Source organism: Sceloporus occidentalis, unplaced genomic scaffold (genome assembly GCF_023333645.1).
Source record: "Sceloporus occidentalis isolate IW3139 unplaced genomic scaffold, rSceOcc1.0.p SCAF_2, whole genome shotgun sequence".
NCBI lineage: Eukaryota > Metazoa > Chordata > Lepidosauria > Squamata > Phrynosomatidae > Sceloporus > Sceloporus occidentalis.
The window spans coordinates 147,792,405-147,805,483 of record NW_028316982.1 but is presented as its reverse complement, the minus strand read 5'-3'; the positions used below and the strand labels follow the sequence as shown (position 1 = coordinate 147,805,483).

Below are 13,079 nucleotides of genomic sequence, written 5' to 3'. Positions count from 1 at the left end.
CCACTGGAATTTCCAAACAGTTTCCAAAGGAAGCTTCACATACAGTGTGTTACAGTAATGCACACAGGATGTAATCGCCATTTGACTTATCCTAGACTGAGGGCAGCTGGTGCACCAAGACCCTCCTGACTACCACAGAAACCTGGGCATCCAAGCTCAGGGTTGAATCACCCAGGCTACCAAGGCTCATATTTTAAGGTGAATGTACCGTAATCCCATCTAGGACAGACTGAATTCCTATTTCTTGATCTGCCTTCATACTGACTAGGAGCATCTCTGACTTGTCTTGATTAAGCTTCAGTTTGTTTACCCTCATCCAGTCCATTACTGACATCAGACAGCAGTTTTAGTACCCAAACAGCTTCCTTAAATGAAAAGAGAGATAGGGGCTTTTGTTCCAGTGTACACCTACACCCACAAAGGTACTATGCTGGCATTACATTTCTTCGGTCTCTTAACCAAAGTGATGTTTCTTTTTGTTTGTTTTTCAAATAAGAAAGACCTGGTGGATATGAAGAGTGAGGTGGCATCAACATACTGTGGTTTTTTACCATAATTAGGAGAACAGGAGCATATTACGGACCCTGTTCTGCTTTCCCCCTCCCTTCCCCTTTTAGCATTAACCATGATGTAGCATTGCAATAAAGGATATAACCTAATCATGATTATCTTTAACCATGGCTTAAAACCCCCCTGCAAGCACTGGGTTCAGGACACATTTAACATTAATACTGACACATACCCATGGTCAATGCAGTAATGGAAAGAGGAGAATTTACTTATGAGAGATCAGGAGGGAAAGCCTGTGAACACTAGGATGACGAATCATACTGTGCAGTTGCCTTCATCTCAGACTACCTTCATTAATATAGTTCCTGATCACATGGTTAGCATCATCAGCCTTTTTAGTCTATACATGTTGTGGTTACTTGCATTTCTAACCTCCTGGGAAGGGAGTGGGAAGGGAACAAGCTTCTTTTTGCCTGCAATGTAATTGTACCTGCTAGCTTTCAGATACTTGAACCCCACCAATGATTTGACTAAAACATTACTTACAACAAAATTAGAAACACTTTTATTTTGTAAGACTAATTGTATACTCATAACAGGAAGCTCATTCATCAATAATGCATGTAACCGTAAATGTCTCAAAGGACAGAAAGTAGAATTAGTTTGGAAGAACATCCCCATCTGTTAAAGATGTATTTTTCCTTGTACAGAGATCAGTATTTTACAATGCAAGTTCCACCTGAAACAGCCTAGAAAGGGGCTTTCAAAACCCAGCAGCCACTGAATGAACTTATCACCATCCATTTTGAGGAGAAAAGAACATTGTGCAAATACAAAGGCAGAAGAATTTAAGTCCATGTAAAGTCCTCTTTAGACACAAAGAGGTCACCAACTTCACTCAGTAGCACTACTGTGCATTAATGAAGCCTTCAGTGTTCAGAAACAAAAGAGGAGGCTGCATTAGGCTGCAATCCAATTGTATTTATTTGCTAGTAATAGCATACCTACCTCTTATTATGTGCTTTCTGTTCTTCAAAGGGGGGGGGGAGTAGCGGATAAACTAAAGAGGGCTTTTAGAGCAGCATTTTGCCTGTTAAACTTTTTTACCATGGCAGTTTTTTTAAACAAAAAAACCATGGAACGGTAAAGAGAGAGAGAGAGAGCGTGAAAGGAACCCCTGCATAAAAAGTAATTACTGCCCTGCTTCCCAAGCACAACCTTCATATGACTACAGAATATAAATCCAAACATCATCAATGTTCATCCAACATGCAAGTCACCAAGGGTCAGTTTGAACCACAGTACCTATAAAAAGCAGCAAAGATGAGCAATGAAGTGATGAAGTAATACGAAGCAGGTATAACCTGCCTTTCTTTTTTTTCCCCCCAGGGAGAATGTGACCTCTAATACATAACAAATTAGTTTATTTTGCTTGTGTTTGCTTGTCATCACAGTGCCTTGTTTTAAGAGAGAGTTGCTACTCCTTCAGTCTTGCCTTGAATCTTTGTGACGTTTATGTGCTCAACCAAATAAATATTCTGTCTTCAGTAAAGCATTTGAATAACAGTGAAAAATCTGTGGCAATCAATTTATGACAACTGTGGCACATGAAACCGACACCTCTACAGACGATACCATAGGCAGAAGCTGAAATTCAATTATTAGTCCCCATAGAGTAGGCTTATTGCACTAATGGAATATTGGCCTACCAAATTCCTGTGTACTCTATGGACATAATGAAGATGGAACTGACAATTGGATTGAAATCCACAACTCCAAAACAATTCAGCTCAAAAGACAAATAATTTTCAACATAAGTTCACATGATTTAACACAATACTGCAGGATGCTTTTTAACACACTTTTAGCATTTAGCACAAATGTCAAATAAAATATCCAAGAATATGTTCGGCGTAACACAACTATATTTAGGTCACCACTTTGAAACAAGAGAAAAGCAACAGCAATAGCAATAGCAATTACATTTCTATACTGCTTATCAGTGAACTTAAGCACTCCCTAAGTTGTTTACAATGTGTAAGTTAATTCTCCCCAACAAGCTGGGTACTACGGAAGGATGCAAGGCTGAGTCGACTCTGAGCCCCTGGCTGGTACTGAACTTACAATCTTGTGGTTTGTGAGTGAGTGGCTGCAGTACTGGCATTTAACCACTGCTTAACCAGGGCAATAATTGAGAAAGGATTAAGCCCCTGCTTTCAAGTATTCTTTTAAGAAAAAAAAGCAACTTAAATATATGGATAGCATTTAAGTGCATGATCAGAGTGCACTGAATATTACCAGCACTGCTCAACACACTTTTCACAAAACAAGAGCACAGTTTCCATTTTGGCATTTAGATATGGCTTTGACAATTGGGCCAGTGATGAAGTTTGAGGGTTCCCACTTCAACCTTGTCCCCAATTTTCCATTTGCATAGCCTTCACTTTGTTCCATAATACTGAGAAGTGCTGATAGAATTCAAGCAGAGCATTTCCTAAATAAAGAAAATATTTCTTACTAGACTAGATAGTGTATCTAGTTTTGGAAGTAACAGTCTGTGTAGCTGTATACATCTGTACTGACTTAATCATGCAATCACAGAATTGGAGAAATAGAAAGTACAGTACTCTCAAAATTAATCTGGTCCAATCCTGTTTTAATGCATGAACTCCACGACTGAAGTACTGTATCCCTTAAAGATGGCCATCCAACCTTTGTCTAAAAATCTCCACAAAGGAGAGTCCATTACTTTTCAAAATAATTCATTCCACTGTCAAACAGCTCATCATGAGGAAGTTATTCCTAATGTTTCGCTGAAATCTCATTTTTTATCATTTGAATCTGCTGGTTGGGTCCCATCCCTCTGCTGCAGCACAAAAAAGTAGTTCAAATTTCCATGTGGCAACCCTTCAACTGTTTTAACATGGTTATCATGATTGAGCTCACCTTCTGTATACAAAATATTTCTTATAAACTGCATATCATATTTCTTATTAAATATGGATTTAATAAAGACCCTACATGTACTTTTATATGTAGTATGTACTGACTCTGTTACTATTTTATAAAATCAACATAAACAAAACAATCCTTGATTAACAATAAATAAATGTCTCTGAAGCCTGATTTACTAAATTAATTTCAATATAATTTACTGGCAAATATAAATAAATATGGTGGAAAATTGTGATTTGGTGAAGGATACCATCCTTTGGCACATGAAATCAAAGAGCCTGGTTAACTCCTGAACTCTTAACTCCATTTGGGAAGGAGGAGGGAGCATAACTGTAATGTGGCATTTAAGTTTTTAGCCAACGTAATATGTATGTGCACAGCATTTCTGTACATTTCTATAGCTTATGCTTTTAACACATCTTTTGTCCTTTCAGCTGAATACATCACCTCAGCCTACAAACTAAATTCAATCTGCAGTGATAACTAATGACTAAAAGAAAGCTGTTTGGGTATGACAAGAGCACACTCTTAAAACAGTTATAATAATTTCACTTCACTTTCAGTCAACATTCAGAGAAGAGAGGATTACCATGTGCAAAAAAATGAAGACGAGGAACATCACAATGCTATAAAAGATTCCTGGAATGCTCCCAACAGAGTGCAGAACAAAGATAAAGAAAATATTACATCCCTAAGGTTTCTGAAGTGTGCCGGCCTCTAAAATGTACTGATATACGCAAAACAGACCATACCTGAGGTATGATTGAAATTTTCTTCCTCAAGTCGTGAAGTCCTAGTTCTGATGTTAAATACTTATCAATCCAAATTCTTCCTTGGGGCTCAGCCAACCGGAAAAGAGCAGCTATTAGAGAGCTCTTTCCAGCTCCTGTTCTTCCCACAATTCCTATCTGAAAGGGGGAAAAGAAAAAAAGAGGGAAAAAGAAATTACACAAAACACCACCCAAGCTAGTTTGGATGAACAGACCTCTTTCTTGCTCTCTTGCTTTTAAGCACTGTTAATAATTGTCTTGTATATTTAATTCTTGCTGGGCAAGATTTACAGGCAAAATGTATAAGCAAGGCTACAAATGAAGATTTCTATAAATAAACATTATTTTTAAACTGTCTTGTATTAATAACACCTGAAAACACTTGAGTTAATATAAACTATTGTGAGGTAGGTTCAGAGATTTCAACCACATACATTACAGATAAAACAACAGCTTTCCTTTAATAAGTTCTAAGAAGCTGGCATCTATGCCATTTATTAAGATTTCCACCTTCTCCCTTAAGGCACAACTGTCTTGTCTCAGCTGCTTGAATTGAACTTAAATTTTAATGCAATTTTATATTTGTTTCTAAGTGTATTGTTCCTTACCCTAACCCTTCAGGGATAGGGTAGCTTATAAAACATTATTAACATTTTCTTTGAGATAGGAATAACATTTCCTTCTTCTCATCTGTCCTCAGACCAAGTCTCATGGGTAAGTCACTGTGTTGTTTTTCCATTATAAAGATGAGAAACAGAGAGTAAAAATATATTGGCCCAAAACCACTGAATCAGAATACAAGCATGGCTTTCTAGATCTAAATCGTAAACCTCAGTTTCTAGCAATGATATTACTTATTCATTTATTTATTTAGAACATTTATACCTGGCCCTTCAGCCCAAAAGGCTATCAGAGAAGCTACTGCGAAGAACTGAACTGCTCCTGTTGCATTTTCTCATTGTTTAAAAAATGCTACACATTTTTTAAAAAATACAGATTGAGTTTTGCTGAAAATAATTGTGACCTCATTAATGTTAAATGGTTTTTGAAGAACATCCACCAGATTCTTATGATAATACTGAAACCCAAACCAGAAATTCTTTCCACTATTTTCTCAACAAATAAATCTAATCATTATACTTTTAAAAACAGCGAACATTTGAAGTGTCAGGGGGAAAGAATTATTGTCCAATTTATATTATTGTTTCACAGCAGTTTCTGAACTGTGCACCATGCAAGAAAGAAGACACTCTGGGAGCCCAAGTATGCACTAAAGATTGATAGATCTTTAGATCTGTTTTTAGGGGTTTTTTTGTCCAGTTTTAAATTTGTTCCATTCAGTTTCTCCATTATTTTATTTATTTTACTTTACAAAATCTGCACATTCATATTTAAATAGTACAGTAAGCCCTTAGCATCCACTGGGGTTTAGTTCCAAGACACCACCCGCATCCACCACCCCCACCCCACCCCCGTGGGTACCAAAATCCATGAAGTCCCATTATATACAACGGTGGAGTAAAATGGTGTCCTTTATATGAAATGGCATAATCAAGGCTTATTTTTTTTTAATTTGAAAAAAAATTTTTTTTCAAGCCATGGATGGTTGAATTCATGGATGCAGAATCTGTGGATATGGAGGGCTGACTGTGTTATAATATATATACGTTTTCTAACAAAAGGCCTAAATCCAATTATTAATGCCACTATACCTGTGGCAGCTCTGTAAATCAACATTTTATATAAGTTTCACTGATTCACTCGGTCTAACTCTGCCTAGGACTAACAACGGATTTAGACAGACAGACAATTCAGTGAAACATTTTGAGTGTTGACTAGGACAGTGGGAGACCAGGGTTTGAATCCCCATTCAGCTATGGAAACCCACTGGGTGACCTTGGGCAAGTTACACTCTCTCAGCCTAAAGGATGGCAATGGCAAACCTCCACTGAACAAATCTTGACAAGACAGCCCCATGATAGGTTCATCTGAGGATCACCATAAGCTGGAAATGACTTGAAGGCACACAACAAGAACAATGCATTTCTAAATGTGTTTTATCTGAAAATATGCATTTTATATGCACTTTAGGAAGGTTTTATGCCAACTGCTACATTGAAGATTTTGAACAGTGAGAGACATGTGGAGGATCCAAGCAATGAGGGTGAAATCACTTCATTAAACATCCTTGGAAGCAGCCCAGGTAGCTTGTGTTACAGTGAGATTTACTTCTCCAGCCTGCCCTCCTTATTAGCCTCCATTAGGGCAAGGTCATTCTGCCCTTACACATGCACAGTGGGTGTTTTGGGTCATTAACTTGCTCCTGGTATAGAGAAAATGCAACAAAATCAAATGCCTTTCTACAAAAGTGCACTCTCTGAGGCCTACAAATTTATTTTATCCTGCTTACTGGGAGATGATCTAACAGGTCTCAGATCCATACATACCCTTCCCGATATGGCTCTTACTGTGCAAAAGCGAACACCCAAACCCCAAAGATCCTGCATATATATGATTATGGATAAAACCCTCTTTCTGCTGTTTCAGTTTCTCTACTTGAAGGGTAAGGCAGATATATAAATGTATGATGACTGTTTTCTTTTTCAAAATCATTTCTTCCAGCTTCGAAGAACAGAAAGGGACAGACATTACAAGTTCTGAGAGCGGGTCTACTAGAGAGCAACTTCGTTCAAAAGCAAAGATGAGAATTAAAAAGCTTTATGGAAAGAGGGAGAGAAAGGGGGAGAGAAAGAAAAACACAACTATGCATAGTTTGGTGTAAGAACAAAAGAGTTCAAGTGCTTCCTCTGAAGTCATTGATGTACAGTAGTGCATTAGCAGCATAAAAGCACTTTATAAAAATTGATACTTAAAATAAAAATGCAGCTGCTCTGTTCATTGTCAAATATTCTTCTCTCAGTCTGGCATCCAATGAAAAAGAACACACAGAGCATGTCAAAAGGCAGTTTATCATTTTGGGGGCTAAGTATCTGAGCTGCTAACGGCAACAGAGAATTTAGGGCAGTGTAGGCAATTTTTACTGTCTTTACTGATCATATTCTTTAAAAGGATTTATAAACAGATTATTTGCTCAACATATACTTTCTTCCAATCTTGTAACAGAATGTGTGTCTGCCCACCTGATTGCAAGAAAGCTCATGTAAGTCTACCTGAATTTGACATGGAATGTATAATAAGGTTACATTTCTAATGTAGTTCTGAAATCCATATTGGAGCAATAGCTTTATTACAGTCACACACAAAAACTGATAAGGTTTCAGGTTCTCCAGTAATCCTAATAAGGTTAGATTTTTAAACAAAGTATATCTGGGGATACTGAGAGTGATAGGGAAACAAAAGATGGCTGATGTGGAAGTGGCACAATTTACAGGGTATCTATCCTACACAGTTATGACAGTTTGATCCACTTTAACTGCTATGGCTCTATCCTGTGAAAACCAGGGATTTGCAGTTTGGTAAAGTACTTACATTTTCCTGCTCTAATGTCTTTCCCTGATCAGCAACACATTGGTAATTGGTTTAAATTATGGCGTGACCAGATTTGTACACCATTCTGATTGCTCTATCTCAAGCAGTAAGCAACAGAGCTAAAAATCTAACACAGGTCTTCAGCTTGTTGCAGTAAGTGCTAACAGTGAGGAGGGGATATATATATAAATAAAAGCCCTGTCTCCCAAATACCCACTCCTCAGTTTCTGCCCTTCCTATGAATAGAGAGATTTCAAGAGGGTATCTAGGCACATATATTTGAACAAGAGTAGAAGCCTCCCCCTAATCAGGAACCCTTCCCAATCACAAGAAGGCTTTTATTCTTGTTCAGAAGAAGTTCCCTTTAGTCTTCTGCCTGCAAAAGGAAAGGTAGGGCTTGCCTACATACTCATGTTGCTGTTGTGTGCCTTCAAATCATTTTCAACTTACAGCAACCCTAAGGAAAACGCATCACATGATTTTCTGGGCTGAGCGTTTGTGACTTGCCAAATGTCATCCAGTGGGTTTCCATGGCCGAATGGGGAATTAAACCTTGATCCCCAGAGTCAGTCCAACACTCAAATCACTACACCACTCATGCTCCCTCCAGCACTCATTTCAGGTAAACATGCTGAATACCTGCAGAAGACTAAGGAAATTTCAGAGAAATGTAATTAACAGTGGAATCCTATACTTGCCGACTTGGACCTAAGAACCATTGAATCCAACTGGACCTCACCTAAAATATGCATGAGACTGCTGCCTTGAAACATCAAGACTCAAGAGTACTTTCCATGTTTGCTAAGGCTACAAAAAGGGTGTGTTTAGGAAGTGCTAGGAAGCCTCAAATATATGGGCTCTTTGTTGTTGTTTTGTACCTTCAAGTCATTTCTGACATTAGCTGATCCAATCCCAGAGTTTTGTTGGCAAGATTTGTTCAAAGGAGATCTGTCATTGTCTGACCCTGAGGCTGAGAGTGTGTGAGCTCTTTGACAGTGACCAAAAAAGACTGATTTAGAAAGGAAAAAAACCCTTTCCTGGATAGTGCAATGCCAAGATATACATTATTACTTCGTTTCTTTTTTTCTTAAAGCTGTATAGTTTTTTCATCCACACAACAGCTGAGAAGATTTTGGAAACAAGAGTCTCTCTCTTCCTGATATGATGACAGAGTATAAAGAAGGCTTCACAGTAAATGCAGGTGGGCAATCCATATAAAATCTATATGGTGTAGTGAATAATAATAATAATAGCTAAGACTAGAATTACAAAACGCCATCACACATAATCACAGTCACAATAATAATGTGATTTTCAAAACCAACTATTTCTTCTGAGACTCCAGGAACCTTCAGAGCATGCAACCCCACTTACGATGGCAAAGCTAATATCACTACCACTCTAGCAAAATAAGGGGGGGGGGGTGGATGGGATACAGCCAAGTGAAAGAAAACCAAGCAAACAAACAAACACACAAATGCCGCTGTATTAAGCCACAGTCTAAGCAACATATCCCCCTTCTTATTTCTCATCTTTTATTTTGTTTGTTCTTTCCCGTGAAATGTAAATCTCCTTATCCACTATTAGAATGGCTTATTACCACTGCAAGAGAGCTGGCCCAAAGGCAAGTAGAAGTATGAAAGAGATAAACAGACGCACTGTATAAACCTTAAGAGCTTCAATTCCCACCCAATATTTTTTCCCATGAAGCATCTCTCGGCAATAAAAGCCAGAGCAGATTTTTTTAAAAGTTGGGGGTGGGGGGAGATTTAGTTTCAGGTTTCAGTTTGGAAGTGGCAGGATAAGAAGGTATTTTAGAGATACGGGAGGCATTCAGTGGCATAACAGCACCCAATGGGGCACCTAATGTACTCCACAATCCTAAAAATGGGTACCTTAGCCCTAAAAATTTCCATCATCAGCTGTCTGTGCAATCTGTTATTGAATATTTCCAATGAATGAAACTCCAGAGTATATCTAGACAAATGTATTCTGTAACTGAATACTCTGAAAATCTAACCTGTCCTACTTTTCTGAAATTTAAACTCACTGCTCCTTGCCTTTTATCACTAGAAATATGCACAGTATGGTTGGCCTCTTTTCTAGCATTTGTTTTGCTCAGCAAGTTAGAATATATCATGTCACAAAAGAAGACTCGTGAAAATACACAATGTGTTTTTTCTTGATATGCATACAATAATATGTAAAATTGTACCCAGTGATACACATGGCCTTTTCAGGTTTCCCCTTCTAAGGGCTGAGTCTTGCATCCATATTCTTCACACATACTCCGCAATCACTGCATTGTCATTCAAATACCTGAGGACAGACTTCTGTACAATCCATTCTAATGTTTTTCCTGGTACTGAGGTCAGACGGACTGACCTGTAATTCCCTGATCTCTCTTTTGCCTTTTCTAAAGAGAGGGACAATGTTCACCCTTCTCCAGTCCTCACTCCAGTCCTCACTTGTTCTCCAAAATTTCTTTAAAATGATGGAAAATGGTTCAGAAAGCACATCAGCATGTTCTTTCAGTAGTCTGGGATGCAGTTTATCTGGCACTGTAGATCTGAACTCATTTAGGTTAAGTAAGTGATACCTGCCTAACTCCCTATCAATTCTGATTTCCAATTTAGATCCCTTGCCAAGGTCTCTCCTACGTCATGGAACCACACTGTTCTCTTTTTGGAAGAAAACTGAAGCACAGTGGGTATTGAGTAATTCTGCCTTTTCATTGTGATCCATTAGCATTTTACCATCACTACTAAAATAGCAGCACCCCCTGTCTCCTTGGTCATTCTCTTGCCTCGAATGGATCTGAAAAAAACCTTATTCTTGCTCCTTGCTTGCCAAGCCAGTCTCAGCTCATTCTGAGCTTTAGCTTTTTTGATAATATTCCTTTAAACACTTCCTTGGTTATTTCTCCTTCATTCCATTCTTTATATAACCATAGAATCATAGAGCTGGAAGAGACTACAAGGGCCATCCCTTGCCATGCAGGAATACACAATCAAAGCACTCCTGGCAGATGGCCATCCAGCCTCTGTTTAAAAACTTGCAGAGAAGTAGGCTCCTTTTTCTTTTCACTTCCTCCTTGAGTTTGCTGTGCAGACAAGTTGACTTTTTCAGATTTTTCCATTTTACTTCTTCCATGGAATTGTTTGTGATTGTGCTTTTTGCAACTCCTTCAAAAACTACCACCCTTGCTAGATGTCTTTTTCCTTTAACATGTCTAGCCATGGGATTCCACAGTAATTCCCTGGGCATGTTAAAATCAGCTTTTCTGAAATCTAAGGTTCATTCTTGACTATAGACTTCTTTGCTCTGTTCCACAATTGTGAATTCTAGCATTGCATAGCCAGTTCCCCATAAAGTTTCAACTACCTTGATTCCAGTGACCAACTTTTCCCAACTGGTTAGGATCAAGTCCAGGATTGCCCATCTCCTTGTTCCTTCTTCTACCTTTTGTAATAGGAAACTATCTCCAAGGAATGACAAGAATTTGCTGGAGAGCTTATGCTTAGCAGAGTTAGTCTCCCAGCAGGTATCAGGGTAATTAAAGTCCCCCATAACTACAAATGATTTAATTCTGAGAAAGTTAACCACTGAAAAGATCAATTTCAGCTGTATAACACAAAAGTAAAAATGCCAAGTTTGTACCTTCTCTTTGGATTTGATTACAGCAGTTAAATGTTTCAACACTAAAGGACCATCAATGCTGTATGTGAAGTTCACATTTTCAAATGCTATAACACCTTCATTTGGCCATTCCAATGGTGGACGCTTCTTTGACTCCCATGGTGCTTCCTTCTCAACGTCAGTGTATTCCATTACTCGTTCTGCTGATATCATCTAAAAAAAAAGCAAAAAAAAATATTTCTAAATATGAGCTGATATCAACAATCCTGTTTGTAATTACAAAAAATAACTGATATTTAATTTTCTGGTTGGCAGTGTTAAATCTACAAATAAGTATTTCTTTAAAGTGGAAGCTCTCCACTCCATCTCCCTTCTTCCTCTCTCTTCAGTTACCCTCTCATCCTGTGCCCTGTTTGAAAGATAGGAGAGAAAGTGATGGATTCACAAAGACTTTTGCCATTTCTCTCACCATTTATGAAACATGGTCTCTGAAGATATTTGTCTGTTGCTGTTGTTTTATTACTCTATTGCCATTTGTAATCTGTCCAATATCCAGGCACTTTCCTGCTCAATATTAATTCTATTTTATTTATATCTAAGAGGGGCGGCAGATACACTGCAGAATTAATGCAGCTTGGCACCACTTTAACTGTCGTAGGTCAGTGCTATGGAATTCTGAGATCTGTAGTTTTATGAGATCTTTAGCTATTCTGTCAGAGTGTTCCAGTGCTACAACAAACTACAAATCTCAGGATTTCATAGGATGGAACCATGACAGTTAAAGCAGTGTCAGACTGCATTAATTCTTTAGTGTGGCATCAGCCAACTGACACAATTAATTTCAAAGGCCTGATACAATGTAAAGTATAGTTTACATTGGAACCTTAATCTAGACTTCTTTATCTCAGTGCTCCAATTCCCACTCTTTAATAGATTGGTTAATACACTAAACAGCCTTAACCAACTCCTTGGCTGCATCTGCACTGCAGAAAATAATTCTGTTTGACATCACTTTAACTGCCATGGCTCAATGCTATGGAATTCTGGGAACTGTGGCACCAGAGCTCTCTGGCAGAGAAGGTGTAATGTCTCACAAAAATACTATTCCCACAATTCCACAGCATTCAGCCATGGCAGTTAAAGTGTGTCAAAGTGTAGATTATTTCTGCAGTGCAGATAAAGTCTTTGTTAGCCCATTCAATTTGTATTAAATTAATCTACAGGGAAGAATTCAAATCATATGTCCACTTCTGCAGTATCAATAAATGACAGAAACAACATTATTAAATGACATTTTTTACCAATTTGTAATTTTGCCTACCTCTAAGTAACTATTGTATTTAGTAAAGGAGAGGTGTCTATGCAAAATGCAAATGTATTCAGGAATATATTAATTTATGAATATTCAATGTAAGTGCACATGAACATTCTCACACTCTCCACAAGCATGGTCACAAGGACAGTTAGGAAGGATACCTTTTTATCATGTATTAAATATGCAATGACTGAAAGATCAGCTGGACTTAGGCTGAAGGAGAATGATCCACGGAAATCTATGTGCAGGGCATACAGATTCCCTGTTTGACCTATTTCACTGAAGCCCCCCCCCCCCCCCCAACAGTTCTTGCCTGTGAACAGCAAAGCACACCAGGAATGGTCTGAGGCAAGATCAGGTGCACTGGAGAAAAGGAAGAAAGACATTGAGGGAAGTGTACA

The 13,079-nt window shown here is 38.2% G+C and overlaps 1 protein-coding gene across 2 annotated transcripts in view; it reads right to left on the bottom strand.

Moving 5' to 3' along the window:
* LOC149319138 (ATP-binding cassette sub-family C member 4-like) overlaps positions 1-13,079 on the bottom strand; it is a 183,945-nt gene that overhangs the window by 40,875 nt on the left and 129,991 nt on the right. For both annotated transcript variants that reach the window (XM_089511171.1, XM_089511170.1), the window contains exons 25-26: positions 11,385-11,576; positions 4,218-4,373 (exon numbers count right to left, since the gene is read on the bottom strand). In XM_089511171.1, coding sequence (XP_089367297.1) covers positions 4,218-4,373; positions 11,385-11,576 — 348 coding nt within the window. The remainder of the gene's footprint in view (positions 1-4,217; positions 4,374-11,384; positions 11,577-13,079) is intronic.